General features: G+C 38.9%; 1 protein-coding gene across 2 annotated transcripts; it reads left to right on the top strand.

The window, feature by feature from the left end:
- The first annotated feature begins 17,164 nt into the window (after nt 1-17,164).
- LOC104433120 (protein DEFECTIVE IN EXINE FORMATION 1) lies at nt 17,165-23,720 on the top strand. Of its 2 annotated transcripts, none has more exons than XM_018868945.2 (13): nt 17,165-17,561; nt 17,679-17,789; nt 18,082-18,164; nt 18,375-18,492; nt 18,602-18,762; nt 18,965-19,509; nt 19,684-19,754; nt 20,407-20,663; nt 21,023-21,204; nt 22,291-22,577; nt 22,662-22,779; nt 22,857-23,039; nt 23,131-23,720. In XM_018868945.2, exons 1-13 carry the CDS (start codon nt 17,422-17,424, stop codon nt 23,446-23,448), a joined length of 2,574 nt encoding a protein of 857 aa, XP_018724490.2. In that variant the 5' UTR covers nt 17,165-17,421; the 3' UTR covers nt 23,449-23,720. The 2 variants fall into 2 exon arrangements, with proteins under 2 accessions (XP_018724490.2, XP_018724489.2); XM_018868944.2 differs by having other exon boundaries at nt 18,962-19,509.
- The last annotated feature ends 2,129 nt before the right edge of the window (nt 23,721-25,849 follow it).

Raw genomic sequence — 25,849 nt, 5'->3', positions numbered from 1 at the left:
CTCGAGCAGATGATGGTTGCGAAGGAAGTACCTAGGGACAACCCCCCAAAATTTGCCGGACGGATTCGATATGACTAAAGCATGCAAGTACCACATGGGAGAAAAGGGGCACGATGTAGATAATTGCTACGTATTGAAATACAAAGTCCAACAGTTGCTAGATAAAGGCATCCCGACTTTTAGGGAAGCTTAGCCTAACGTGCAGCAGAACCCCCTACCAAATTATGCAAAGGGAGTGAACTCAATCTCTAAGGAGGCGCGAGCAAGTCAACAGCCTCTAGTGGTAGATGCTTCCAAATTATATGAGTCCCTAGTGCTACCAAGATACCATGGAAGTGAGGAGGATGTGACCTCAGTGGAGAAACTAAATCACGTCCGCAAAATGGTAGCTATGGGGGTAATATGACGTGAAGAAGAGGAAGAGAAGTCTATGTCCATGATTGTGCCATCATCATTCTATTCATCTTTCTGCAATTTTTCTTGCATCCCTTAAGTAAAGAAGGTCGCACCTGGAGTTTCGAAGACACCAGCATTGTATGCGGAAGAGATGATAGCTAGATAACCCGATAGTGATTGAATTATCTAATCATGAGCCCACTAGAGATATCGAGATGGAAATCACCGAGCCCACGGTGATCAACCTTATGGTCAAGAAGTTGTTGGCGATCAAAGTCACGGGAGGGAGCATTACACCGATCATGATTGAATTGCCACCCCAAGAAAAAGATGGAATGATAGTGTTGGAGAACCCTCCCAAATTCAATCCCAAAGCAGTGCCTTGGGATTATAGAACAAATGAGGTGGACACGGTCACACAATCGGGCCGCTATTACGCACCCGATAATGGAGTTGAAAAGAAAGCCGTGACCAAGGAGGAGACAATGCAATTTTTGGTTGTGATAAAATCTAGTGAGTTCAATGTGATAGACTAACTGCGGAAGTTGTCGGCTCAAATCTCTCTCCTAAAGCTGTTCAAATCTTCGAGAAGCATAGGGAAATCTTGTTGAAAGTCCTTAATGAGGTTCATGTACCAAAAACAATTGATGAAGTTCAACTAGAAGAATTTGTTAGGGCTATTCTAGTGAAAGATCATATTTCTTTCACTAATGAGGATCTTCCCCACAATGGTCCTAATCATACCAAGGCACTGCACATCTCAGTAAAGTATGAGAGCACACTTGTCTGTAGAGTGTTGATCGATAACGGTTATGCACTCAATATATGTCCGTTGGCTACGCTCCACCACCTTGGCATTGATCTTGGGAGAATCCACACTAGCAAGTCAACTATGCAAGCTTTTGATGGGATGAAGAAGGAGATCAAACTTAAGCTGTTGATTGGCCCTATGCTTTGCCAAGTCTTGTTCCAAGTGTTAGACATACCGAGGGCCTTCAACTTTCTGCTAGGGAGGCCATGGATCCACATGGCGGGTGCTGATCCTTCTAGCCTTCATTAGAAGGTGCGATTTGTGGTTAGCAATAGTCCATTTGGAATAACCTGAAATTTTTATAGCAAGTAATAATCTAATTGCTTCTAACATCACTACTAGTGCATACATCTCGTCATAGTATATGTGGCACCCGAGAATTTCAACAACCCTCGAATGTATGATGACCATGACTAATCAATAGAAGTACTGTTGGATGGTGTCATCAGTGTTTTTGCACGAGTATTGTTTGGTTCCATCGTCGGACCTATGAGCCGTATTGTTTGGTTCCATCGTCGGACCTATGAGCCGTGTTTAGAAATATTTTGATCGTCGCATAAGGCATAGTTCCATCCCTGCATGCTATCACTGATAAGGCCGAGGGTGTACCATAAGATATGTCGACAAGATATTTCTCCATATTGATTTCTGGCCATCCAATTATGTACCCTACTAACCGGACCTCGATACATTGTTGCGACCCTGTGTAGTCATGAAGGTAATGATTTTCAGCACTTGCATATGCTGAAATTAAGAGACAAATATTGGGAGAGGGGATTGAGCCGTGAGTGAGGACTCGACATGGCCACACACAGCCCTGTGAATGGACTACATTCAACTCATAGATATACGGAGGTTAAGGCGAATGTTTAGAGCAAGTATGGGCTGGATATTAAGAATAATACCGCAACCTACTGGCCCAAGACAGCCCCACACTACTTCTTCAATTAGTCGCCACATTAGTCAACTAATGGGAGGAAATTGTTGACCAAGACCTAGCTAATGACGTCCACGTGGCTGGAAATGGGGCTGCCAGCGGATGCCAAGGGGTCTTCAACGGAGGACACGCCATCCCCACCTGTTTCTCTTTGCTGCTTCCACCAAAACTCCTGCATGCAAAAAGGAAATCATTAGCTTAGTTAATAATTTAAAAAGAAACAAGTGCTCGTGTGTCTTGAGAAAGAGAAGGAGGATTTTGAGTAACAAAGCTGTGAGTGAGAGAGAGCAAGCGAGCGAGCGAGCAAGAGAGAGGGAGTAGGACCAGCCCTATGCCGTTGCTGATCGTCCAACCTTTGCTGCTGCCATTCGCTTTAGCCGTGTCTCACCTCACGCCATCGTCGAGCCCCGTCCGAGACCCCGAGCTCTCCATTTTGCTTGCTGTGGTTGCGTTGGGCTTAAGGCAAGTAGAGTCCTAAAACCTACCCTTTGCTTGTTATGTGATGTGTGCGTAGAAGTGGTGAATTTTGGTTGTGGTGGAAGTGATGAAATTTTGGAGCTTTGGGGAGAGATTTGTTGGCCTAGCATGCTGTTTCTGGAAAAACTAGTCCGACCCTTCATGAGTTTGTGAGCTGCATGCAACTTTTTAGTTGGAATCTTGTTTCGAGCTCTTCATGAAAGTTGTATAGAACATCTTGAGAAATAACATACTAAAATTTGAGATCAAACGGAAAAATATTGCTTGGTGAAACGATTTTCCTTTGGAGAAATTAGATCTGGAATTTGTTGTGCTGACCTTCAGTGATTTCGTGGACTGTAAAGTAGTTTTCTTGTGGAAATATCACTTTTATTTCTTAATGAAAGATGTAGATAACTTCTTGAGGTAAAACATATCAAAAATTTATAGAAAATTAAAAAAAAAAATAGGTCTCTGAAATCATTGTCCTTTGAAGAAACTGGATCTGGGAAAGTGCTACTTCGACCTAGTATGATTATGTGATTTTTATAAAATCATCCAGTTAAAATTTGATCATGTGTCCTAAATTAAATTTGTAATTAATATTATAAGGAATAACATACCGAAAATTTAGAAGAAACGGACATATGTAGGTCGGTAAAATGAGTTTCCTTTGAAAGAAGATAATCTGGAAAAAACGACACTGAGAGCAGGAGGAATTAATCGCTTATATCTATTAATTTAGAACGATTTGGGTTTTCTTCATGAGACTTTTACCTTTAGATCTGAGCTATAACATATCAAAATCTCAGAATTTTCGGAGTTCATTTAAGGGCTTAATCAAAATTATTTCTGAAACTGTGCAAAAGTGGTGCTGGAATTTCTTTTGCTGTGATGGATCTATGTGATTGATGTGGAACTTTCTTGACATAGTGTTCTTCATGAAATATCTTCCTCTGGATTTTATTTACATCATGTTAAATTCTCAGAATTTATTGAGATTTTTTACTAATTTTCCAAGAATTTTCACTAAAGAAGTGCATTCTGTTTTATCCGAAAATTGTTTCTAGTTTCAAAAACCAATGAACTTCTTTATGAAATGTGATATCGTGGATGTTAGTACTGCATATATGGTGATGTTTGGCATATCATGTAACATCAAAAGATGGTTTAGATCTATGATATTGTTGCATCAAATGCCATGTTGAAAATGAGACATATATGTGAATATACATTGTGATAATGATGATACCGTCAGAGGTGTGAACCAACGATGCCCCGGGAGTCAGGATGCCCAAAGGTTTGAATGAGTTGATGCCCTTTTGATGCCTAGTTGTATTATGAATACATGCCCAGAGGTTTTCCCCGAGAGTGTCGGGATGCCCAGTTGTATTATGATACATGCCTAGAGGGTGAGGGGTTGTATTATGATGCATGCCCGGAGGGTAGGGGTAACCATTTTCATGGTGAGCCCCGGAGATTCCTCGTGACGCCAGGTGGGATGCGAGATGCCCGGAGGTGTGTGCTGGATGCCCGGAGGTGTGTGCCGGAGGCTCCTCGCGATGCCAGGTTGGATGCGAGCAATAAATTGTGAGATGCAAACATTAGTCCCTAGATAAAAAAATAATGAGATCCTTGTGAAAGATAAGAACTGAAATTGAATCATGTGCATATGGCATGATGCATGATCTGCTTATGAAAGTAAATTGATGCTATTTGGTATTGAAAATGCGATCATGAAGGCGTGAATGGATCTCATGGTGATGTATGCTTAATAGCATGGATGATATGAATCATGGTGATATATGCACGATGGCATGATGAGATATGCATGACTACATGGTGGTATATACATGATGGCATGGCAAGATATGCACGACTGCATGGTGATGTATGCTTGATAGCATGGATGATATGAGTGCATGGTGGTATATACACGTTACATGGTGATATATGCATGGTTGTAGGGTGAGATATGCTCGAATGCATGAATGATATATGTTTTATTCATGATACCTTGATTGTTCTATTTGACGCATTGTGTAGTTTGGTGGATTTACTGCTAAATAGCTGTACTCACCCCGTTTGGGGAATAACATTTCAGACTATATAAGATACCTCTACTGCCACTGCCACCGGTAAATAGATCAAGTGGTTGGATATGACCGCGAGAATGAGGATAGGAAAGGAATGAACTTTTGGACGCCGACACTAATCGATGGACTTTAAGTATACGACTGTTGGAGGAGATGTCGATCATCTTTTGAAGTATAGCCAAGTATAGAAGACTATGGCATTTTGATGTACCGATGAATGATGTCCATCTAGTTTAAGTAAATAAAAGTGTTCGACTTTTACCTATAAATGCTTAGTTGGTGTGCATCATTTTCTGAATCTAAGGAAGGGAGTTGATGGATGTGCTTCTGCCATATAAATTGCGCAGGGACCGATCTAAAAGATGTAAACCCCCAGGATTGATAGACCTTCAGGTCAAGCAAGAGAATGGTAATCGAACTGTGGCGACTCTAACGGTTCGGGGGTCATCGAGGGGTGCCACAGTATATCCCTTCTTCTTGCATATATCCTTTGGTTACGAGTATTGTTTTGTTCTTGACCACTTTTCCTTTCTCGTCCATCTTATTCCTGAAAACCCATTTAGTTCCGATAACAGACTTACCTTTAGGTTTAGGAAAAAGTTCCCAAACATCATTAATGATGAACTGTCTGAGTTTTTCTTGCATAGCTTCGATCCAACTTTCATCAGCCAAGGCTTCTTCTATAGTTTTGGGTTCAATCTCAGAAACAAGTGCTAAGCACTAGACTCTTCACGCCTCTTGGATCTAGTACGAATTCATTCACCAATGTTGCCAATGATGAGTTCCTTGGGATGACTTGACTTACGCTTCCAGTTGCTGGTTGGTTTGTGAGTCTACTAATCCTCTGTTTCAGTTGAATCTTTTGGTTCATCTTGTTGTTGAACTTCAAGAGTCTGAACCACTTCGGGGGAAGTAGATTTTGCAATATCTAGAGCAGATTCAGGTTCTTCAAGTTGAGTCTAATCTAGTTAATTCTACATTGAGTCTTGAAACTTGACATTCATAGATTCTTCCATAGACTGGCTCTTCTTGTTGAATACTCTATAGGCTTTGCTTGAGGTTGAGTAGCCAAGGAAAATTCATTCGTCTGATCTTTCTTCAAACTTATCAGTTCAATCATTTGCATTCTTTAAAATAAAACACTTACAACCAAATACATGGAAATAAGAAACAATTGGCTTATTTCCTTTGAATAACTCATAAGTAGTTTTCTCTAGAATAGGCCTTAAGAATATTCTGTTAATGATATAACAAGCTGTAGAAACTACTTTAGCCCAAAAACAAGAAGAAATATTACTCTTAATTAAAAGCATTCTAGTCATTTCCTACAAAGATCTATTCTTTCTTTCAACAACCCCATTTTGCTCCGAAGTATATGGAGAAGAGAAAACATGTTGAAATCCAGAGTCATCACAGAATTTTGCAAAGTCTTGATTTTCAAACTCACCTCAATGGTCTATGTGTATGCTTAAAATAGAATAACCTTTCTCATTTTGTACCTTCTTGGCAAATTTTGAAAAGTGAGAGAATGCTTCAGACTTACTTGCCGGGAAGTATACCCATGTAAAAGGAGAATAGTCATCCACGATTACTAAGCAGTATCTCTTTCCACCAATGCTTTGGGTTCTGGTTGGTCCAAAGAGATCCATATGCAAAAGCTGCAAAACACGATCAGTGGAAATCTGATTTATAGATTTAAAAGAACTTCTAACATGTTTTCCTAATACACATGGTGTGCATAATTCAAACTTTTGATACGTCAGGTTGGGCAGTCCACAAACAAGCTTCTTTGAGGAGATCCTGGCAATTTGCTTCATGTTGACATGACCAAGTTTTCTATGCCAGAGGTTTGCTTCATCTTGGATGGATATTGACATTAAGAGCTTTCTGGTTTTATATCCAAAAGATATATGTTCCCATGTCTTCGTCTAGTGAAGGATTGAGAGAGATCTATTAATTTCCTATGGCACCCCGAACCCTTCGTAGGTCGCCACCAGCGCCAATGTTACACCTTATTACCTTTCTACTTTAGAAGAAGCGTCGTAATTTCATAGACACATTTAAAAAAAAAAAAACAACACGATCCCAGCGCGACTCATTAGCAGAAGCAAATTCAAACATCACGATCTCTCCCCCTACCAACCATGATACAAATACACACCACTAATCACCATGATTTTATAGACAAGCCACAACACTTTATTTACATATATTTTCAAGATGGGACTTCTTTTGGGTCGATACATCAAAAAGGAAAAGCTAGGACTCAGCCATGTCCAGCCTAAAACCCCAAAAAGAACTCTCGACCCTCTACATCTCACGTGCACAACCCCCATCATAAGTGTCAGCTAACTATCCAAAAAGATCCAGCTCCTACTCGTCACGCACGGGCCTCACACCCAATCCGATGCGTCAAGCGATGGAGGTGGCAGCATCCCTCTCATCACCCCGTCGCGACGAACGTGAACAGAGACGAACTCTTGGACAATCGGACCCCAGCCAGGCCTATGTCGTACATGACAAAACAGCGCACATGAATATATGTCAATCTAGGTACCGAAGGATAGCTGAACTCCTCGCACTCTACCTCGACGTCGGATGGTAAACCGTAAAATGTACCCCGCGTAACGGCAAGAAGTGGCATGCTGCTAATCTGAAATGTTGGTTCCCAGAGGGGTGAGTACAACCACTCAGCAGGTAAAAGAATCCAATAACAACTCAATGCATCATGCAAATCATACATGCATTGCAGGCGTTACTTACCTTGAAGCCATGCGCATACTATCATGCATCATCATCACAATCATAACACATACATGTGTATCATCATCATATCATATACATGGCATCATTATCATGACATCATCACATCACACATGTCATCATCATCATGCCATGGGTGATCATCATCATATCACATCACATATTATCATCATCATCATGCATATCATCATGCCATGGGTGATCATCATCATATATATCACATATTATCATCATCATCATGCATATCATCATGCCACGGTTTAATTTTCACTTTTAACTTTCAATTTGATCACCACATCACCCATTCCTCGAATCATCAATTTCATCATCCCCTCGGGCAAAGACCTCCGAGGCTTCCGGCATTCAGCCATCTCAGGCCATCAGGCATCCGACCCCCCACATTCCGGGCATCTCGCATCCCAACTAGCATCACGAGGCATTCCTTTCGAGCAAAGACCTCCAACAAGGCTTCCGGCATTTACACTCCCTGGCCGGGCATCCCGCACCCCAATCCTGGCATCGTGAGGTATTCCTTTCGGGCAAAGACCTCCGACAAGGCTTCCGGCACCCCCACGTTCCGGGCATCATGAATCTCCCAGGGCCATCCGGCAATGCATCTCTATACATTCCGGGCATCATCCTCCACCACAACCACCTCCTCATTTATCATTATCCATGTTTACCGATTTCAGTCTTAATTTAGCATGGCATATGGCGTGACATCCAACAAGTCATACTTGGCATGGAATTCACACATTTATGTCAATTCAATGTGATGCATACATCAAGACCTCACCATACATGAACATGGTATAATTATTTATGAAATAAAATTAATGGAATTTATGGCCAATAAAATAATCCATATTTCATGCCCTTTTTCATTTATTTAAATTCCAGCTTTTTTGTTATTTTCAAAAATATTAAATTTAATATCTATAAATTCCCAAAAATTATAAAAATTAAGGCAAGTCATAAACTAGCCAATAGGATAATAATTTCATGCAAAATACATGGCCAAATAGAATTTCACAAAATTTCACAATTCTCGCAAAATGGCATGTCATTTTCGGGTAAAATCAGAATGCACAGTTTCTAAAGAAATTCGATTAAAATATCCATATGACCTCCAAAAATTACGAAATTTTACTGAGTTATAGCCAAGACATTTTCGTACATCTTTCATGCAGAACTCCAAGCCAGATTCCTTTTATATTATTTTCTACAGTCTCACGAAGCTTCTGGATCCATTACTGCATCGTCCAGTATATGCTTCTCCGAAATACTGAGTTTTCACCTACCTATTTTTATTTTTTTTTGTGCTGGAGGAACCGGCTTGCAGCCAACAGCCGCGCCGTAAATCCTCAGGTGGCACTTAAGTAGGAGGACCCACCACCCCTGAGTCACACTTAATATACTTAGCACCTCCCCTGGGTTTTGACCCTTCACCTCTTCGTTGAGGATCAGTAGAGTCTTAGCCAGTGGAGCCACCGCGGCCGGTGGAGTTTTCACCTACCTATTCTCTTTCGTTTCCTCTGAAATTTGGATATGTTATACATCAAGATGTCCTATACAAGTTTTATGAAGATATCTAAGTCAAATAACCAAATTATAGTCGTCATCTTAGTCCATGAAGTCTCGGGTGTCCCAAAATACATCTCCAGAATTACCGTCTTCAAGATATAGTCGATTCACTAGGCTATACTTGTTCATTTCACTTCAAATTTGAGTATGTTGTAGTTTAATATGTCCCCTACAACTTTCATGAAGAGATAGAAGATATATTCTTAGGACAAATTAACATGCAACCACAAATCCAACAAGAGGTCAGTGAAATTTTTCCAGATCTGAGGTCTCCGTAGGATGAGATTTTAACCCCTCAAATATCCATAATGTTCCACGAAATTTCATTATGTTGTAGTTCAAGATGTTAGCTACAACTTTTATTAAGAAATCGAAGCCAAAATCGGACTCTAAATATGCATGCAAGCTCACACAACATTCTGACTCACACTGTTCGAGCAAAAACAGCCATACCATTCAAGAATAAACCACCCATACTTCGGTTTTCCTCACCAAATCACCCAAAAATTCAACATGCAAGTAACATACACACATGCAAGAGCAGCTAGAGGACTCCCACTTGCCTCTAGACCGGACGGACGACGGCACACGGCAGCGAGCACGGACGGACGGCGGCGACTCCTCCTCGGCTCCTCCTCCCTCTCGCCCGCTCTCCCTCTCTCTCGCACGATCTCCCTCTCTCTCTCTCACTCTCTCTCTCGGCCGAATGAACCGGCCACTCCTCTCTCTCTCTTCCCTTTTATCCCCCCTAATCCTCATCATTAGTAATCATTACTTTGCCTCCCAACTAGCCAATGCATGAAGACTTCTTGCCACTTGTCTTGATGGGCTTTTGGGCTTGGGCCAACCACTCTTGGGCCTCCTCTTGGGTTGGTCGACCACTCCTTCTTGGGCCTCCATGGGCTGGTTAGCTTGGCCCACTAAAGCTTAGGCCAATGGGCCTAAGGCCCAACCTAAAAATTGACTTTTCCCTCCTTTTTTTTTTTTTTTGAATTTCTTCTATAAATATTTTTAATTTTTTAATTTTCAACATGGCCAAAGTCTTGTGACATTTTGTTTATTGAAATTTAATTTATAAAGTGCATGGCCAAGCATAGATTATTATCATTAATCTATCTAAATTTAAAATTTAATAAACACAAACACAAATCACCTAATCTTAAAAAGAGACTAATGGCTAGAGTATAAACCATAGGTAATTTCATTACCCAATTAGAGACTTTAACACACCTTATGGCTTGACTTTGAATTTTGGGATGCCACATTTCCAAACAAGTGCCTTCTCGGAAATTAATTTTGAATCCAGTGTCGCACAGTTGACTAATGTTGAGAAGATTATAATTCAAACCTTCTACCAAGGAGACATTGTTAATTATGAGACTTCCAATCCTCACAATTCCACATCCAACAATCCTTCATTTGCCGTTTCCACCAAAAGAAATTTTTCCTCTTTTTATTTGCACAAGCTTTATAAAATAACTTGAACCTCCTATCATGTGTCTCGAGCAGCCACTATTCAAATACCATTTGATCTTTTTCTTGATATTGACCTGCAAACATACAAAGAACTCAAGCTTTCTTTGGTACCCACACTTTCTTGGGTCCAAGGAAATTAGTACAAAATGCAGTCTTTGCCCACTCTCTCTTAATAGGTCTCCAACCTTTAGGACATTTCTTTTCGAAATGTTCTGAGCTATTACACTTTGAACATTTGAGAGCACTTCGGCCAATAGGTTTTACAAAAGCCTTTTGAAAATGGTTCCTGTAAAAGGTTTTTGTAAGTCTTTGTTTGATTCTTTCCTTCACTTTTAGAAAATCAATTAAAGGAATGATTTCTAACATCATTCCCAAACCAGATTTGTTGAAATAAGTTTTTGAAATGAAAGAATCTTTTACAACTTCTCAGATCCTATTGAAAACTTTTTGTGATATTTGAAATGTCCTCTTTCAAAAGGTATTTTCTTTCGAAAAAAAAATATTCACTTTCTTTCAAATCAATGAAACTTTTGTCTAAATTTTCAAATTTTTCTTTCCAAGAAATTTTTTGTTGCTTCATTTTGGAATTCTCCTTCTTTAGCTCGGAAATCCTTTTAAGAGATGTTTTAAGGTTAAGACAAAGTTCATCTATATATTTTGAGACTTTAACATGAATTTTAGAATTACTAACCTTGGCTTCACTATCTAAGTCTGAGTCTGAATTTGAATCTATCTCAGAGTTTGAGTCTGATTCTAAATTTGCCATCAGACATATATTTGCATACTTTTCATCACTTTCCTCGCATTCGTATCACTCTATGTCTCTGCTTTAAGAGCCTTCTTGAATTTCTTTGCTTTTTCTTTCTTTTTTTTCAGCAAAGGGCAATTGAGTCTGATGTGCCCCTTTTTCTTACATTTGAAACAAATCACATCTTTGTTGGTCTCATTATCCTCATTTGATTTCTTATGAAATTTTTGATTACCTTGCTTCTTCCAGTTAAACATTTTTCCCTTCCTATTTAACTTCCTAAATCTCCTTATCATGAGTGCTAGCTCTTCATCATCCAAGTCGTCTTCAGAGTCTATATCATCATAATCATCGTTAGATTTTAAGGCAAATGACTTCTTACCTTTGAGATCTTCTTCCTCATTGATTTGCTCTACTTCATATGATTTAAGTGTGCCAACCAATTCGTCTACAGAAAGAGGCATGATCCTCTAGGTTTCTCTTATAGAAGTCTTCATATGATTCCAGTCTTTGGAGAGTCCTCTCAGCAATTTATTAACCTTCATTGGTCATGAGATTGGTTGTCCCTGATATGCTAGACCGTTTACAATTTCTATAAAATTACTAAACATGTCAATGATGGAATCTCCTGTTTTCATCTTAAAGGCTTCATATTGTCCGAGTAAAATATTGATTTTCATTTCTTTAACTCGATCAGTTCCTTCATAGATGACGTGCAACCTATCCCAGACTTCTTTGGTTGTTTCATAAGATGAAATTATGTTATACTCAATAGGAGATAAAGCACAATATAATGAATAAATTACTTTCGCATCAAGAAATTGTCTCTTGGTTATCTCTACTTATGTCAATTCTCCAGCATCTGCAATTTCCTTCCCAAATGTTGATGTAGCTTTAGGAATGATTCATTTTTCTACCATATCCCATTCTAGGGGATCTTTCAATCTCAGGGATACCTTCATCTTGTTTTTCCAAACGTTTTATTCATTCCCATCAAAGTAGGGAGGTCTGGTGTTGCTTTGGCCTTCAACCAAACCTAAAGCCAAAATACTAGCCATAGAAATTCTTTAGCTCAAAAGTAAAAACACTTTTAAAAACCAAGCACTTGGCTCTGATACCAGTTGAAAAGGCTAGTACGCACACCTAGAGGGGGTGAATAGGTGTATATAAAAATTTATTCACAAGAGTTAATAAAATAAATTGGGCAGGAGAACAGCCCAAGTGCCATAACTTGGCACCGGGAGACACTTAAGTGCCATAACTTCAAAATGGTACACTTGAGTGCCGGTTCAAAGTTAAATGGGACACTTAAGTGCCCTCCGCGAAAATCCAGCCAAATGGCTGACGTGGCAACTTTCTAGCGAGTTTGGTCCAAAACGGCGTCGTTTTGCACTTGACATGGCGGAGAAAATGCAAAAACGACGCCGTTTCAAGTCGATATGTAAATAATAATATAAAAACTAATTAAATTAAATTTAAACTTAAACTTAATTTTATTTAAAATATTAAAAAAATTAAAAAATTAAGAAAAAATAAAATATTTTAAAAAATTAAGAAAATTTTAAAAATTAAGAAAATTTTAAAAAAAATTTAAAAATTTAAAAAATTTAAAAAAAAATTAAAAAGGGGGAAAGAGATCAACGGGTGGCCGAGGGCTAGTCCTCACCGCCCATTCGATCTCCCCCTTTTAATTTTCTTAATTTTTAAATTTTTCTTAATTTTTAAATTTTTTGAATATTTTAAATAAATTAAGTTTAAATTTAATTTAATTAATTTTTATATTATTATTTACACGTCGGACGTGAAACGGCGTCGTTTTTGCATTTTCCCGCCACGTCGGCGTACAAAACGACGCCATTTTGGACCAAACTCGCTGGAAAAATTGCCACGTCAGCCATTTGGCAGATTTTCGCGGAGTGGCACTTAAGTGTTCCATTTACTCCGATATTGGCACTTAAGTGTACCATTTTAAAGTTATGGCACTTAAGTGTCCTCTGTGCCAAGTTATGGCACTCCAGGTGTCCCAACCTCAAATAAATTGCCTTTGAAAATGATTGAGTAAGGATGCAAACTGCTTTAAATAATTCTATAAGATAATTATATAAAGCAATGAAATAAAGAGTTAAGGAAAGAGAATTGGAACACAAGATTTATAGCGGTTCGGTTTAATTCAAGCATACGTCCACTCTCCCAAGCTGACAACCGACTGGTTGAATTCCACTATGAATCAAAAGAGATTATACAGCTTGCGATCTTTGACTTCCTCAGTGGAGAGTCTCAGCTAGTCTCTTCACAAAGTTTCACCATGTGCTTCTCTCTTTTGTATACAATTTGAGCTCGATGAATTGAAAGAACAAGGAACTGAGAAATTCAGACTTTGAAATTCTTCTTTCACGCACTACTTCAAATAACTAAAGAGTCCGCCTTAAATACTCTTTCATGCCTTCACAACCGTTGGCACTTTCCAAAAGAATTCTTCCAATTTACCCGTTGGACAAAATCAATTAAGGTGATCTCAAGTCGTTGAAAGATTGGTGATGAAAGCCCATCAATCATGTTCGCCCATACAATCAGGATCTTTGGTTTCTATAAGTAGAACCTTCCAAGTTTGCTCGCCTTTCAAAAGATCTTCAAATCGAAGTAGATTCCAATAAGAATAATCAATCTTGCTGATGATGTATCCAGCCAAAAAGGTCTTCAAATCATATGAATCGAATCCTTGAAGATAATCCGTCATCTAGATAAGTCTTCTTTCTTCGTCTGGAAACTGTCAGTGAGGGCAGACTTTGAGTCCTGAGTTTGGCGGTCTTCAAACTTTGACAATAGAGTTTGGAGTTCTTCAAACTTGACTGATGGAAACGTTTTGTCAACTTCAAAACAATAAATAAGTTTTCTCCAACACATCTAAGGTTAAGTTATTTGCTCAATTAAGGATAAATTATTTATTCATCAAAGAATTGAAGTAGAGTTAAATTATAGTCTCATTTGAAGCTTACATTAAATAAAAATTTGGGTCATTACAATTTGAGTCATGGGTCGAAAATGCATAACATGCCCTAATTGACTACCATGAGATATCAAAAGCCGATGTGGGAAAGCTCATGGGTTGATTGCTCACAGATCTAATGGCCACTTGGCCCATTTTGCACCTTCAATCAATCCCCAAATCAAAGATTGATATCCCCTTTTTTACCTAAAGATTATCTGGATCAAGATAATAAATTGTCGGTGCTAGTATGAACACTTAGAGGGGGCTGAATAGGTGTGAAGACAATTTTTCAAAAGAAGCAGTAGAAATATTTTGCAACTAAAATAGCTTTTAGTGTGGAATTTGTCAATGTGGGAAGACTTTGAACCTAAAGTCTGGCAGTTCTCGGACTTTGACACTAAAGTATGGAAGTTTTCAGACTAGACTATGGAAAGGTTTTGTCAATTTCAAAACAATAAATGAGTTTTCTCCAACAAATTCCACACATGAAAAGATAAACATCTATCAAGACAGAAGGCACTAACATTATAATGAGGAGAGAAGGTAAATTCACTCATCATGTCTAGGTCTTATTCCAAGGGGTGCTTTTTGCATTAGGGAACTATTTATAAATGGACTTTGAGACTCTAAAAATCCTTAGACAAATGCAAGTGGCAATTTTTGTGGAGAGTTTTATAGAAATGGAATTGCATTTCTGAAGCCTCCAAAGGCTTTTAGTCCAACACAAGCCCTATTTAACTTTGTGTTTTGTGCATTTTTGAAATACTAATTCATTTTTTTCCAACTTTATCCTCACTAAACTTTCAAAATTTCGGAAATGCCTTCACCATTTTCACCTTGTGTGATGTCACCAACAAACCAAATATGGCGTCGATGACCTTGATTGAGATGACACGACCTCAAGCGATGGCTACCCTCACATGACCCCAACAAGCGACGACCCTCCCTAGGGATCATCTGGTGCAACCTCAAGCAATAGTTAACAGCAGCCTGCCCCTTCGCCAACGTCTAGCAAAGGGTTTGAGTTTCATTTAGGAAAAATATATATATATATATATATAAAAGCAAAAGTCATTCACAAAAGTGATTTTTCCCAAATAATTAAGGGCAATCAATTCCTAGTTCGATACTGCCCTGGAACCTGGAACCAAACTAGAGGGATCCATTTCTAGTTTCCTAAATCAAGGACCAAACCGAACTCAATTCGGTTCAAGTCTCAAGCAGTCCAATGGAACCAATCAAGTTCAAAGGAGAAAATGCCTCGAATTCCATGACATGTGAATGAGACCAAGAGAAAGGGAAAGACTGATAGAGGAGAGTAGGCATGAGCGTTGTAAGGCAAAAGGGAAAGATCAAAAAGGAAAGAAGCATGCATGATACATTTAAAAAAAAAATGAATAAACAATAAATAACCGATTAGGCGATTCAATTTGGTCCGATTCCTCCTTTGGAATCTGGAACCCGTCTGCCCAAACACAAATTCCACTTGTAGGAATTGGGAACTATAGTAAATTGACTAATCCGGTCTGATTCAAGCAATTCCTAGTTTGATTAGTCCATTTAAGTTATCCTTACAGACAACATATAACCAAAGTTGTTTCCCAATAAATTTTACATTACATGTTACCTAATGCCACTTGCCTTTTGAAAAAACTCTTTAATATGAAGTCTTTTTCATTTCTCCAATTTTTTTTCTCAAAAGTCAAACCAATCGCAACCTATAAGTCTCTATAAGCATAAATATTCAACAAATTGACAAAAGATTGTCAGTAGGCTCACGTCAATAAACTTGAAGGACAAAACAAAACAAAGTAATTATCTAATGTTTGGTTTTTCTGGACTAGTGTAATTAAGTTTTCATCTCCACACATTATTGAGTTCGTAGAGAGCAACCCGACCAATTCGAGCTTTCAAGTAACTCATCTTTTTAGCAATTCCACGTACTAGGGTGATCAATTACAAAGTAGATAGGTTTTAGGTTCCAAATATCAAACAGAGTCGGTCTATTGACCCTAGAATCTTTTTTTATATACATTTTATTATATATACAATATGCATGTATTTAATATGAGCATAATTTATTTGTATTTGAAGATAATATGTCATAGATATTCAATTTTATTTATAAAAAAAATCTGTTTTTAAAAAAGAAGTAATAGAACTTACTCAATGTTGGAGACAAACCAAGTTAAAATCCATTTGGGTCGAATTCTACCCTAGAATTGGCCTTGTAGGTTCCATTTTCTTGGTGGTAACCAACTGGCTTAGGGAATATAATCGGGAATCGAACCGGTCAATGACAGTTTACAGTTTTTGGACTAATAACCAAATGGGCGTCCCTATGAACTAGTCGGGTAAGGTCATCCGGACCGATTTTCAAGTTGAGCCAGCCTAATTGTTAACCCCCACTACACTCGTTAAACGAGTGGATACCACCAAATTAACCAATTTTCTTGTAATATAAATTTAGTGACTCATGCCCAATCTAATCTAATTTAACTACTTTCATAGTTTACCCAATTTATGAATACTCATGCCCAATTAAAGTGAAAGTACAAAGCAAGCAAGCGCGAAATCAAGTGACAACAAGAGAGATTAAAAAGTTAAGTATAGAGATTGACTAGATCTAAATAAGTTGTTGACCTATTTAATATTAATATTATTTTAGGTTTTCCCATTATAAATCTATTTACGATCCATTTACAAAACATATACCAATCCACCCTATCAAATATAAGTTGCATATACCAATCCACCCTATCAAATATAAGTTGAGAAATGGGTCTACAATCCATTTTCGTAGGTCTACCACTTTCCACGAACAAACAAAGATGGGGTCGCTATGTAATTACATAAAAGATTAGGGGGCACTTTCAGAAGTCTAAAAAACTCTAAACTGCACACTCTCGTAGACTCCATCGCCATTCCCCTCGTCGCCTTGCTCTGTAGATCCTTCTCTCTGCTCCTTTCCCGGCGATCATCCTGCGCATCTAGTAGCAGCGATCGTCGGGCTTCGCGCTCGCAATTACAGTCATCTGCTCCGACGTACGGCTGAGCAGCTTCGTCGTGCATCCTGCGAGACGCCACAGATTTCTCTCCCCCTTTTCCATGCGTTGTTCTCGAGGCGTTTTGATCCCGTTTCAGTGATTCGAAGAGGGAGGGCATATGAAATCCGCGGAGATCAGGACCCTTTTCGTCTTCTGGCTCGTTTTCACCGGATTGAGCCTCGCCAATGGGGAGGATGCCAAGAAGAACAAGTTTCGGGAGCGGCAGGCTTCAGACGATGAGCTCGGCTACCCCAATCTGTAAGTTCGGCGCCTTTTAGTGGGTTGAGTCCCAATTTTCAAATTTCGTGCGAGGGTCGGAAAAGGGTTTGTGCAAGGGTCGTATTGGAGCGTGATGTGTTTCTTTTGTGGGTGTAGAGACGAAAGTGCATTGCTGAACACGCAGTGCCCTAAGAATTTGGAGCTGAGATGGCAGACGGAGGTTAGCTCTAGCATATATGCCCCCCCGTTGATCGCTGATATCAACAGGTAAGGCTTGTAGCCCATGTTTGATGTGTAATCCAATGGCATGAGTTCCCTGCTTTTGTTACTGTTATTTCACTTTCTCTGCAAGCAAGGTTTTGGGTAGTTGGTTTTGGCAATGGTTCCTGAAGAAATTGTTTTCCACCTTATTCAAACATGGGATTTAATTTTGGAACACTTCTTGATGGTAGACATCAGTTGTGTAAGGCCCTCATGAGATTTTCTTCTGACCTTGTCACTTTTTATATCCTGGTTTGATGTAATAATGTCTAACTTGCCAACACTTCCTGTCTTTCAGTGATGGCAAGCTGGACATAGTAGTATCTTCTTTTGTTCACTACCTTGAAGTCTTAGAAGGTGCTGATGGAGACAAGATGCCGGGTGAGTTCTCTTTTCACTAAAGCAATTTAGTTGTACGTATTGCTCCAGAAGACTTCAACACTTACTTATAAAAGAGATACGAAGGAGCACCTGTCTTCATTTTGGGACTGTGGTATCATTGTGATGAGCTGGTTAAATTATCAAGCTATAAGAGAAAGCTATGTTTGTTTGGATCAAGGGCCTTTGACCTAGTAGCTAAATATTCATCAGGATGGCCTGCTTTCCACCAGTCAACCGTGCACGCAAGCCCTCTCCTGTACGACATTGACAAGGATGGTGTGAGGGAGATATCTTTGGCTACCTATAATGGTGAAGTGCTGTTTTTCAGGTGATTGTCCTGGTTTCAGTTGCTAAAGTGCATCCCACTTTGGCAATGTGTTTCAATGAGAATTTTGTCATCTTCCAAACTTCTGATTGCACATGTCCTATGTTTTCAGGGTATCAGGTTACATGATGGCAGATAAATTAGAGATACCTCGCAGGAAAGTACGTAAAGATTGGTATGTTGGTTTACATCCAGATCCAGTGGACCGTTCTCATCCAGATGTGCACGATGAGCAGCTTATCCAGGATGCCATGGAGTCAAAATTATTTTCTCGTAAGTTTCTAATGTATTATTCACTGTTGTTTTTTTTCACATATCCAGAACTAGGTGCATAATCCTTTCTTATTATTACTGCAAGATCTTATGAGGAAAACTTGACCAGCCCTAGAGTGTCTGAGTATTGATACCAAAATATTTGCCCCCATGCATTACCTATTGATGTTAATCTGAAGTTCTCTTTTGGTGATTCTAGAAGACAATGGGAGCACAACTAGATCCAGTCCATCAGTTCCCTCAACATCGGATAGCAACCTTGGCACGGGGAATGTGACCAAGCCAGAAAATGAATTGAACTTGAATGGAGCTCAAGCAGAGAGAAACATTAAGCTGCCTACAAGCATGGATAACTCAACTACCACAGATAACTCAACTAACACAGATAACTCAACTGGCACAACAGGATCAACTCAGGCTTCTGATTCAGCTCACGGAACAAGTTCTGGCAGACGGCTTTTGGAAGACATTAACTCTAAGGGATCTCAGGAAGCTGGCTCTGAATCCACTGTTAATAACGTCAAGGACACTCAAGCTGCGACTGTTGAAAATGAAGCAGGTCTAGAAGCTGATGCTGACTCGTCATTTGACCTGTTTCGTGATAATGATGAGCTTCCTGAGGAGTACAGTTACGACTATGATGATTATGTTGATGAAAGTATGTGGGGAGATGAGGAATGGACTGAAGCACAACATGAGAAATTGGAAGACTATGTGAACATTGATGCACACGTTTTATGCACCCCGGTAAGGGAAGACATTGAGGGTGACTTGTTAATTCTCTGCTGAATTATGTAAAAGTTCTGGAAAAACTAGGGCATATTATTGACCTAAAGAAGAATTCGTTATCATTCTGAACAAATAAAAATTTATGTGGGTTTTCCTTTCTTTTTCTTTTTTTTCTTTTGTCATATTGATCAGGTCATAGCAGACATTGATAACGATGGGGTGTCCGAGATGGTCGTCGCTGTCTCATACTTCTTTGATCATGAGTGAGTCCCTTACATTTATGATGCCTTTTTTGTTCTCAGGCTTTATCAAGTATATCAGCTTCTTTTGTGTTTGAGAGAAGTCAGTATATGGGTCTGTGTTAACAGCACACTTTAGGCTTCAATGAAAGAACTAGTAACTGGTGCTAGTGATTTCTTTTAAACCTTGGAAATGCCTATAATTTTGGACTTCCGAATTTTGAATCTTTGTTCTGTTATTCCTATTCATACTTGACTGTTAAAGAGTCATTTGTAATGTCGATATTTCGGTTCCATTTTCCTATCTCATACTTTTTCAGTCTTACTATTAACACGATTTTCTTGCCCAGAATCATTACCTTTTTATTTACTGTGTACTTGTTATATGAAATGAAAGTCCGTATCAGTTAATTCTTCTGATAGTTTTACTTCATTTCTCTGTTTTCTTCGGGCTTTTAAATTTGGTTTTTGCCTTGGCCTAAAGCAACGTAGTGGCTTCCTGCATTGTATTGGATACAAGAAGCTGATGGGTCTATGGGTTTCTTTTCTCATTCTTATTTTATTACATGAAGTGTAAGAAATGTATTGAAGAAATGCTGAATGGAGTGTTGAAATCACTAGTTTTACCTTAATGTAGATGCAGTCCACATTTATAAACAGCAATATAAATGCGCAGGTACTATGACAACCCGGAGCATTTAAAGGAACTGGGTGATATCAATATTGAGAAATATGTGGCTGGTGGGATCGTTGTTTTTAATCTTGATACGAAGCAAGTTAAATGGACAACACCACTAGATCTTAGCACAGACAGTGGGAACTTTCGTGCCTACATATATTCTTCTCCTACAGTTGTTGATTTGGATGGTGATGGAAATTTGGACATCCTGGTTGGAACTTCCTTTGGCCTCTTCTATGCATTGGACCATCAAGGTGATCTTCTTTGACTGTGTAACTATTTTGCGCTAAGTTTTTTAGATGATGCATTTAGGATTTGATGAAATCTTCAAATTATATGTATTTATATTGACACATTTTGTATTGGGGGAGTGTGTGCGCACGTGTGTGATGTTTCTTAGTTTTCTGTGATCCACTGACTCTACCACAGTTCTAGAAGGTAGTGATTAGAAATACAGAACCAATATGTGAAACAGTAAAGTCATTGCGTTTAGTTTAATTTGTCCATCTAATCTCTAAATGCTTGTTTTCACCCTACAGCTGGTTTGGAAATGTAGCCAACTTGTCTATCTTGTCACCATTCAGCAAATAACCATGAATACAATGATTTCCAGGTAAAATCAGAGAAAAATTTCCCCTTGAGATGGCTGAAATTCATGGAGCAGTAGTTGCAGCAGATATTAATGATGATGGTAAGATTGAACTTGTCACCACGGATACTCATGGAAATGTTGCTGCCTGGACTGCACAAGGAGTAGAGATTTGGGAAAAGCATCTTAAGAGCCACATTGCTCAGGTAAAATGTCAAACGCCTTATTTATTTGATTGTTAATTTGTTTCTACTCTATTAATATGCCTAGTGGCTTCATATTGGGGAGCAATTTCAACTGGTATGAAGTATGGCATGATTGTACTGAAGTAGTGAGCTATAGTTACTCTGATGAGATACATATGCAACATTTACATTTGCAAGCTTGGTAGAGGCACATATGGGAAGTATCTTTCTCTTCAGGCTAGATATCAGATACTTGCATATGTACAGGCATGATAAAGCTGGAGCTCAGCAACTGTTAGATGCTCTTTTGTAAGAAAATGTCGAATTACTAACAAAAAACTAAGTTACTCGGGATTATAGAATTTCAGCCTGAGGATCTCGCATTTGGTACATTGCTAATGCTGGTCTAGGTCAAGGGGGTAATCCTTAGAGTATTGTTGCGTCTATGGTTTTTGTGGCGATGATGTCAGGTGGCATGTGTCTTCATGGGTCTTGTTGACATACATGTACTCTGCACTAAACCACTATCTACCATCTGCGCATTTACTTGTGACATGTATTGTAAGTACTGTGATCTTCTGATTTATATTTGTCCATTGATCCAGTGATTATCAACATTATGGAATGAAAATCATTCTTCATGAGACAGTTTGTGACCAATTGATATAAGATGAAACCGGTTTGGTTTTGATTTTGCATATGAAAATGTGACGTGCCTATGCTTATTTTGACAAAAAATTAAGAAAATAAAGGCTAAGGAGCTGAAAAAACCTTTTGTTGTTTCTCGCATGTCTATAATTTTGTGTCATATTAGCAAGTAGCATCCTATGAGGGAGAGAAAAGAACAGAGTTGCAGCTGTTCACCATAGGAAGGCACTAGAGACTGTAATCAGAATTCCTCATTACTCCCAAGGCCAGCCTTTTTCGTTATGTGTGGTTATCATCCTTTTAGAACTCACCAGATTCCTGGTATTTTATGTATGTTTTAGAGTCTGAATTTATGGCCTTGTAGTAAGGTGTGAAGGCCAGTGAACTATATGTTTTTAATATTTTTTGGAACTTGAATTACTTGATGGACAATTACCTAAGTATGCTGTTAATGTCCAGGGTCCAACCATAGGTGATGTCGATGGTGATGGGCACACTGATGTTGTTGTTCCAACAATATCAGGGAACATTTATGTTCTTAGTGGCAAGGATGGTTCAGTCGTCCGTCCATATCCTTATAGGACTCATGGAAGAATTATGAATCAAGTTCTCCTTGTTGATCTAAATAAACGCAAAGAGAAGGAGAAAAAGGGACTTACTCTCGTTACTACATCATTTGATGGTTATCTGTATCTTATTGATGGGCCCACGTCATGCGCTGATGTAGTTGACATTGGTGAAATTTCGTAAGACATTTTTATATCTTTTGGTGCCATAAACGCCATTCTTTACTGTCTCCAAAGCTTATCTTAGTGCAAAATTTTGGACAGATATAGCATGGTATTAGCAGATAATGTCGATGGCGGTGATGATTTGGATCTTATTGTGACAACTATGAATGGAAATGTCTTTTGCTTCTCAACTCCTGCTCCTCATCATCCATTGAAGGTAAGAGTAAAATGGACTTGATTTATAATTTTGTGCTTCAGTTCGCCTTTTTATCTTACAATATACATTTTATCCAGGCATGGAGATCGGCATATCAAGGAAGAAACAACGTTGCCAATCGGCATGACCGTGAAGGAGTCTATGTCTCACATTCCTCGAGAACTTTCCGTGATGAGGAAGGCAAGAGCTTCTGGGTGGAGTTTGAAATTGTCGATAAAAATAGATATCCGTCTGGGTATCAAGCACCTTACAATGTCACGGTACGTTCTTCCTAAGATCAAATGGCATTTTCCAAATGGCAGGAGTGCTTTGATGTCATTTTGCTTTTGTTATTTTGCGAAAACAATGCAGACTACCTTGTTGGTTCCTGGCAACTACCAAGGAGAGCGAAGGATAAGGCAAAACCAGATATATGATCGCCCTGGAAAATATCGAATAAAGCTACCAACTGTTGGCGTGAGGACAACTGGAACTGTTTTGGTGGAGATGGTTGACAAGAATGGACTTTACTTCTCAGATGAGTTCTCTCTTACATTTCATATGTACTACTACAAGCTGCTAAAGTGGCTTCTCGTTCTGCCTATGCTCGTCATGTTTGGTATACTTGTCATCCTTCGTCCTCAGGAAGCCATGCCACTTCCGTCATTTTCAAGAAACACCGACTTGTGATAAAACATCCTTTCATCAAATTTCAACCCAGCGCAAAGGCAGATTGTATACTTGGGAAGGAAGTCTGGTTAAATCAATGATTCAGTAGTACCAATTTTCTCCAGCGAGCCCTGACAATACATTGAAACGGATATTGATTGCCTAAATAGAATAGTGTTTTTGGAAATAGCTGACACAGAATCAAAAGCTGTAACATGGGGGATCTGAAGTTTTGGATGATAGTTCAAAATTATTTTTACTTTAAATGTTGCTAATAACTTATGCTTATCGTCGATCATTTGTTACTTGAGTGATGCTTATCGTTGATCATTTGTTACTTGAGTGATTATTTGCTTGCGGCAGAAAGGATTCTGAGAGACTTGCTCTTGCTGAGATGGCCATGAAGTAATGGCTATAGCAAGATTCTGCAAGCTTCCCTGATTTAGCCGATGCGGTTTAAATGCTTTGTGGGACTCTTTGTCAAGCGTGCAAAAGCTATACCATCAAAAAATGTCTTCAAGTTCAAGAAAGATTTATAGTTACAATTAAGCATGACATACATATATTACAGTTCCTTGTCTTCCAGCTGATAACTGTATTTTGATATCTTAATGAATTATTGCTGAGGAAAGAAAGAGGCACAAGATAAATTATCGCACAAACGTGGATGACACTTACAGTTACGCAAGAAAAAATCATAAACTCGAGGATGAATAGAAATGATACGGGCTTTAAAAGAAAGAGCAAACATGTGTATGATCAGATTGACTATGTTGGATGGATGGTGAGGCATGGAACTTTCATTCTAAAAAGTTCCGTCACCTCAACGATTATCATCTCCATCGTGCTGCAGAGTTTGTACGATGCTACCGAAAGGAGATGACATTGGCCTTCGCTTCTGGTCAATGTCGAAGTGTTTCTGATTTGTCCAGCTCTCATGGAGATGCGATTGCTGGCCAAGTTGTTTGGAGCGGTAGGACAAGAAATATCAATGCCTGACATGAACTTTGTCGACCCGGTTCTTTTCCAGATCGATTAAGCTATAAAGCTAATTCTAAGCTCCTAAGCAACAACAGCTTCAGCAAGTAAAATTACATGTGCACGAAACTCCATAATCCATATGTAGCAATCCAACCGGTGAACTAAAGAAGAGGCAAGCATCACTCAGAAAGGTAAAGGACTATGAACGATCAATGAACTTAAGCCATCAGCTGTGCAACTTTTTCTAATACAAAGTGATTTTCACCAACCAAAACCAGGAAAGGCGCGAAATAAACTTGACCGCATGAGAAACTAGATATCGATCATCCAAAAATCATATCCACAATTCACTCATAAACAGAATTTTTTTGATGTGCTGGACCCTGTCAATGCTTTTATATTAATGCTAATCCCAGAGCACTGAACTCTGAACATTATCCAGTTCAAAACCAAGTCAAGATAATATCATCAATTTTGTCATAATTTGACAAACTCATGGTGCTGCCATGAGCAACCTTCAGCATCCTCACCATCCATTGGAGGTAGGACTAGCATGGACCAGACTTGCGATTTTGTGTTTTATCCTGGCTGGTCTATCTTATGATTTGCATTTCTTCCGGGTACGGGGATCGTGCAATAGGAAGAAACAGTGTTGCCTATTGGTATGACGACAATGAAGGAGTCTCGCATTTGTCGAGAACTTTCTGCAATGAGGAGGGCAAGAGCTTATATGGTAGTGGCACCAGCAACGTATGTAAAGGTACGTTTAATAACGTTTCTATTATGAAATAATTTTTTTGAGAAATATTTTTTCTATTTTTATTGAGCATTTGAGTATTTGAACGCGTTTGATAACTACACAATTTTTGCTTCCAAGAGAGAATGTGTTTGGTACAACTCCATATATTTTTATGACTTAAAATTTCTTTTAATTTATTAATATTTTTATTTTTATTTTTGGTAAATGGTAAGAAATATATTAACTTAAGCCAAAGAGAAGCAAGAGGCTATACAACAAGAACTTAACACCAAGAACTTACACTCACGAAGACAAGAATAGTCAAAGTGAGTGGAAGGGTGTCAAGGTAAAACAAGACCACCTGCACAGGAGCAGAGGAAAGCCAAAACAGCAACAAAAGCAAACCAAACGGCCTAAATAGGGAGCAAAAAGAACAAAGACCCCAACAACAACACAAGTATAGCAAAGAACCCAACGGTAGGATTGGTAGGTGAGTATAAAAACTACGCCGAAGAGGCTCCTAAATCCGAAACAGCATCTTCAGGGCTCGGCTGCAAGGACCAATAGAACCGCCGAAGCGAAGAGGGTGTGATATAACCCCCTGCTCCAAAAGGTCTATTGGTCGATAGATAGATCAGTCCACCAAAATGGGTTTATAGACCAGCAATGCAGTAATCTACAGTTCGTGGTGTTGGAAGGGAC

Source organism: Eucalyptus grandis, chromosome 1 (assembly GCF_016545825.1).
Source record: "Eucalyptus grandis isolate ANBG69807.140 chromosome 1, ASM1654582v1, whole genome shotgun sequence".
NCBI classification, from domain to species: Eukaryota; Viridiplantae; Streptophyta; class Magnoliopsida; order Myrtales; family Myrtaceae; genus Eucalyptus; species Eucalyptus grandis.
Note: the sequence above shows the minus strand (reverse complement) of the source record. Positions and strands in the feature narration are given on the sequence as shown.

What these genes read in the sequence shown, in the direction of transcription:
- LOC104433120 (XM_018868944.2), top strand. Translation starts at nt 17,422, where the DNA reads ATGAAATCCGCGGAGATCAGGACCCTTTTCGTCTTCTGGCTCGTTTTC. An exon ending in TCATACTTCTTTGATCATGA is followed by an intron (nt 19,755 to 20,406) that starts GTGAGTCCCTTA and finishes ATAAATGCGCAG; the next exon opens with GTACTATGACAACCCGGAGC. An exon ending in CTATGCATTGGACCATCAAG is followed by an intron (nt 20,664 to 21,022) that starts GTGATCTTCTTT and finishes AATGATTTCCAG; the next exon opens with GTAAAATCAGAGAAAAATTT.